General features: G+C 35.9%; 1 protein-coding gene across 1 annotated transcript; it reads left to right on the top strand.

Moving 5' to 3' along the window:
* The first annotated feature begins 510 nt into the window (after positions 1-510).
* Positions 511-5525, top strand: LOC131062283 (uncharacterized). Its single transcript, XM_057995904.2, has 8 exons — positions 511-948; positions 2861-3005; positions 3107-3275; positions 3494-3764; positions 3868-4133; positions 4236-4451; positions 4660-4768; positions 4892-5525. The coding sequence occupies exons 1-8, from the start codon at positions 798-800 to the stop codon at positions 4954-4956; spliced, it is 1392 nt and encodes a 463-aa protein (XP_057851887.1). The 5' UTR covers positions 511-797; the 3' UTR covers positions 4957-5525.
* The last annotated feature ends 617 nt before the right edge of the window (positions 5526-6142 follow it).

The raw sequence follows: 6142 nt of genomic DNA, 5'->3' as shown, positions 1-6142 counted from the left end.
AAGTTTCGTCTAGTTGGCATCAACTATTTTTCTTTTTGATTGCTATTGACTAGCCTTTCGAGGGCGAATAGCATGATCAAACTAACGATGACACTCTTGTACGTTGAGAGCCCATTTTGATGATGATACCTTACCTAAATTATGAAGTGTAACTTTTCCCACCACATATTATAATAATACAATAAATATTTAGAAACAAAATTAATAACAGTTAATGTTAGAAACTAACCAAACAATTTTTTATTTAATAATCATAGGTAAAATAAATTTGATATTTTAAAATTAAGTAAGTGTGTTGGCTCTTTAAACAAGAGATTTGTTATTATTTATTATAAATTTGGCTTTATCTAACATTTGGGCTTAACCGGCAAAGAAAAAAACCATCCTTCTGCTTTACCTGCTGTTAATAACGTAACTGCGAGAAGTAGGGTCCACGCGGCTGGTTATACCTACTAAGATTCCCCTGAGGTTATAAAGGGTAGCCGATTATTACCTACCTTAGTAGATACAGTAATATTAAAATAATTTACTGGAGTAAAACTAGTCGCTTTGCCTGTTATTTTCTCTATATTTAGTGAGCTACTTGTGCATTAGCCCTCGATTCATTCTTCATCATTTTCTGAGTTTTTTTTCCGTCTCAGATCGACGTGTGGAGTGAGCGGATTCGCGTTCTCTTCATTTTTCTGATTCGATCAATGTGTTTTCTTGACCGCAAAGATCACATCTGTGCAAAGAACGACAATCGGGGGTTTTAATACTTGAAGTAGTTTCTTGCAGCTGCAAAGGGTGAATCCACAATGGAAATCTTTTACTATGCCGTTTTTGCTGTCATGTCGTCCATTGTGGCAGCTCTGGAGCTCAGCAAGAACAGCAAAGATCGAATTTCTACTTCGGGGCCTTTCAATTCCTTCAAGAACAATTATCTTGTGGTGTACAGTCTCATGATGGGTAAGCTCTTGTTGTGTTTTACGGTTGGAAGTTATTTGAGTATTAATGTAGGTGTTTTTCGGTACGAGTTTTGCGCGTTTGAATGCAATATTTGGAAAAATGTAACTGTGAAATAGTTTTCGCGGTGCTGTTACTGGAGATCTTAGATCTGGCATGTTTTTTAGCTTGGGTAGACGAGTCAATGATTTGAAAAGGCTTACGCATTTTTATTTCTCCAGCATTTTGTGATAATTCAAGGATTGAAGTGGCATGACCTCAGTTCAACATGAAGAATCGAAATGTATGAGGGTTTTGGTTCAAGATCCAGGAGCCTGAAGTCATTATACTTCGATGCTGTCATTTGTTTCTTATTTGCCTTTTTAAGACATTTAAGTTACGATTTTCCCAAAAATATCAACTGATCTGTGCAATTCGAACATTTAGATCTTGGTGGGATTAAATATTTTGATTTATTGAGTTGAGACTTTTCAATAAATTTCAGTTTATCTGAGCAGATGCTTTAAAATGCCCTGCTATGTTCATTTTATCCTTGATGCTAGTTTTTTTTAATCAAGTATCAATAAAATTATTTTGCTTTTTTTGTGAACATCTTTGTGAATGTACAACGAAGAAATAGTTTAGGAACTTCAAGATCTGGCTGGTCTAGTTACTGAGAATAGCATATTACAAACTCTTTGTGAACCAGGGTGGTATACATAGTTATCAGACTATATTAAGGGATAATTTTCATGAATTGGTTACTTTTGGGGAAAAAAAAATCGAAAAACAGATTTGGGTAATTAACACATTTTCAAAAAACAAAATATATGCCATGTTCCTTAGAAATGAAAATAAGATTCTTAGATGCGTCCAATTATACATGTGTTAATATTTTAATTGAAAATCCTATAATCTTTCAAGTAAACACACTTTCTATTTTGTGAACTATTTAGGATCTCAACTACATAGAAGTTTTGAGCTTCAAGGTGCTCTTTTCTGGGGCTTCAAGGGTCATGTAGTTGCTAGTTGCACTAGAGTATGTACATGGTCCTCTATCTCCTTAAAAGATTGTTGCGCTAGAACAGTGTAATCCATAAATTTTTCTTTAATTTGCCACTTGGACACATGCCAGGGACCAACCTTCTTCACTTTTGTCATCCACAGCAGTCAAAATATGGCTGAAATTTAACCTACATCTAGATTAGACTTTCCTGTAGAATAATTATGTATCATGAGCAATTTGAATTCTTATGCAGTGCTATATTTAATATGTTCATTGCCCATATTGAATTGAAACAATGTATTTGCAAACGTACACACTGAGTTTTTTGTAAAGATTCTTTCAAGGAAAGACACGCTTGCTGCTGTGTGATCTCAACGTGTGAACAGCAGATCGTTATTGCAAGACATGAGATCATGTACATTAAAGTGGATCGGTACCTATACTTGCAAGGCAAAGACAGAGCCATTGCTTTTTTCTTCCTCAAAGTTAATATGCTAGAGGACACCTATATACAACTGAATTTGACCTCTAAGACTTGGATTCATTTGACCAGTAACTAGTGAATCATTTCAATTTGTATGCAGTTACATCATTTTCATAGACACGTCAGTAGAAAATAGAAATACATGTATGTTTTTATCCAGTTTTACAAAATGAGAACTTAGTCAGTATTGGGAATCAGCTTAGTTTCTCTCCTTATACATGTATGCTGGGAGACATCTATATAGAACTGAATTTGACCTCTAAGACTTGGATTCATTTGACCAGTAACTAGTGAATCATTTCAATTTGTATGCAGTTACATCATCTTCACAGACACGACAGTTTTAGAAAGTAATAACTTAGTCAGTATTGGGAATCAGCTTAGTTTCTCTCCTTATACTAAATTGATATTTTCTCCTCCTAATGGTCTTTGTTTTTTAATTGTAGCTGGAGATTGGTTGCAAGGACCTTATGTTTACTTCCTCTACAGCCAGTATGGCTTTAACAAGGGAGAAATTGGAAGACTCTTTATTGCAGGTTTTGGGTCATCTATGCTTTTTGGAACAATTGTTGGATCACTAGCTGATAAACAGTAAGATATTTACAGAGCCAAATGTTTATTTGCAGTGTACTTAGATCCTGGCATGTTTTGTAACTATATGCACATAAATGAGTTCTTCTATCTGTCCACAGGGGTCGCAAGAGGGCTTGCATAACATACTGCATAACTTACATTTTAAGTTGTTTTACAAAGCATTTTCCTGAGTACAAAGTCTTGATGCTTGGCCGTATACTAGGAGGCATTGCTACATCTCTTCTATTTTCAGCTTTTGAGTCATGGCTTGTTGCTGAACATTTCAAGGTAATGGATGCTACCCCTTCATCTTGTATCAGATATCCTAAGCAATATCCTGCTGTTTAGTAATGATACATACCAAGATGTTGAGATCTGAACTTTGAAATAATGACTATTACTATGAAAAAGAAAAAAATATATTGATCCTTCTAACAAGAACTAGAAGGACCACCAAGGCTTGTTTTATCATTTTCTCTTCATTTAGGAGTTTTGGTTCTTTGCAGAGGAATTTCGATGCACAGTGGCTATCGTTGACTTTCTCGAAGGCAATATTCCTGGGCAATGGGCTAGTCGCCATTCTGTCTGGGCTGTTTGCTAATACCCTCGCCGACACTCTAGGTTTTGGTCCAGTTTCACCTTTTGATGCTGCAGCCTGCTTCTTAGCTATCGGTATGGCTATTATATTCTCCACCTGGACAGAGAACTACGGAGATCCTTCAGAGAGCAAGGATTTACTTACTCAATTTAAGGGTGCTGCCTTGGCCATTGCTTCAGGCAAGTTGTTATCTTCAATTACAAATATCTTGCTTCTATTGAATTATGAGTAGGTGATAAGGTTTTTCCTTTATTGATCACTTGTAACGGTTTTGTAGAATAGATGAGAAGATTGCACTTCTGGGAGCTATTCAGTCATTATTTGAAGGTTCAATGTACACATTTGTGTTTCTTTGGACACCTGCTTTGAGCCCAAATGAGCAGGATATTCCTCATGGTTTCATATTTGCAACATTTATGCTGGCTTCAATGATGGGAAGTTCTCTGGCCTCTAGACTTATGGCTCGTTCATCACTCAAGGTGGAAAGCTACATGCAGATTGTATTCGTTGTCTCTGGAGCAGCCTTACTCCTTCCTGTTGCAACAACTGTATGTCATTGCTCTACCTCTTCTGATGTCTCTTTGTTTTTGGTTTCTGATAACACATAAGCATCTTGGATATTTAATATGTCTTATTCCTGCTTCAAACAGTTCTTCATAGAGCCCAGCACAGAAAAAGGTGGAAGCATTTCACCAGGAGGACGTCTCCAGCTTCTTGGATTTTGTGTGTTTGAAGCCTGTGTAGGAATATTCTGGCCTTCAATTATGAAAATGCGATCACAATATATTCCCGAGGAGTCTAGAAGCACAATAATGAACTTTTTCCGCATGCCTTTGAATATTTTTGTGTGTGTTGTTCTTTATAATGTAAGCCCACAGGATCCTATTATTTTATTTTTTTCTTATATAGATTAACAATTAGTGGTAGTAATTGCAGAGTAGAACATTTAACTATTGAAATTTTTGTCTTGTCATGTTATTTCAGAATTTGTTGGAAGTAAGTTACTTGGAAAGGTCAATTTTTCTCAGAACTCATAATTCACAGATTTTTACTCATTTCTTTTTGTTTTGAAAGGTCAATGCCTTCCCAATCACGATCATGTTTGGCATGTGTTCAATCTTCCTCTTCATGGCCTCAGTACTTCAGAGGCGACTCATGGTTGTTGCAGAGATTCACAAGACAAGTAAGTTACACAAATTCATGTATCACAAATGTCACAGCAGGTGGGAAAGGGGGCGACATTTATTTTTCCATTGGATTCCTTGTAACATTTTCCTCTGACATATTGTTGTTTGGTTGGTTGCAGGATCTCTTGATACGTGGGTTGGAAACAAGGAGCATGATACAGAGGGAGAGCCTCTTAACATATAAAATCCTATTGATATGCAAAAAGGATGTAAAAGTATTTGCTTGGACCTGTTATGAGCAGTTAGTTTTCATGCAAATATTTGCTGGGCGAGCAGTTAGTTTCCCTGCAAAATTCAAATATTCATAGGATGAGTACAGCTAATTTCCCTGCAAATATTTGTAGGCCAAGCAGATAGTTAGTGGCCCATTTGGTCCTTTTGCTTCATTATTTGGTCACATACATCAATTGGTTGATTTATTCATAAATTAGAGGAATGTGAAAGTATTAATCTTCTTAAAACGTCAGTTTGGGAATATTAGTTTATTTGCCTAGCTGGTGGAGGTCTTATAGCAGAGTATTAATCATTAGCATAATTCTGTAACAATTACGGCTTTATTTCAAAGATTGTTCTGAGTAGTCTTAGCCATGTACCAACTAGGTTATATGCCTGCAAATTGGAAGCTAGTCGAGCCAAATTGCTTAGAGCACTCCATTTGCTTGGCTACTTGGTGATATAGCGCATAGTGCTGTCTTGTAACTGCATTGATTTATCAATTGCATTCAGCACAATAATATGAAATTTCTTGATCTACTTCTAGTTGCAAATTCTTTTCCAGCATTCATCTTTGTGGATTGTATTTTATGTATGTGGATTATAGTAAATGCTTTCTGATCACAAGGACTTAAAAGAGAAAATTGTGTTTCACACTCAACAAAGAGGGCCATAATATGGAAACTATGGAGTCTACATTTTAATCAAATAAAATTAAAATGTTTCAGCTTCCTGTAACCATTCTTTGTGCTTGGTGACCTTGAAGAAAAAGGAGAGATGCAGGTCTGATAAATATTCAACAGCAGAATGAGAATGAAAACTATTAGCACTCGTACATTACTCCTAAAAAGAATTTCAATTTACAGACTACTGTGTTTATTAGGGGGCCTCATTGCCACACAAACAAAAGTACAGATAGATCTCAAAAATGCCAGATGTAAGATGCTGACTAGATCAGGCGAGTGAGAACTGTGGGACTGTATTATCAATATACTCTACTCTAGACTGTATACTAATATATTTTAGATTGTCTAAAACATTTTTGAGGATTTGCACAGATTGGGAGTGAATCGACTAAGAGGGTTGAAACTTGCATGTGGAGCTTTACCTGTGGTTTAGATTTAACAGGTTTTTAGAGACTGTATGTACCATCTGTT

This window comes from Cryptomeria japonica, chromosome 11 (assembly GCF_030272615.1).
Source record: "Cryptomeria japonica chromosome 11, Sugi_1.0, whole genome shotgun sequence".
NCBI classification, from domain to species: domain Eukaryota; kingdom Viridiplantae; phylum Streptophyta; class Pinopsida; order Cupressales; family Cupressaceae; genus Cryptomeria; species Cryptomeria japonica.
This window is presented reverse-complemented; position numbering and strand designations above follow the sequence as displayed.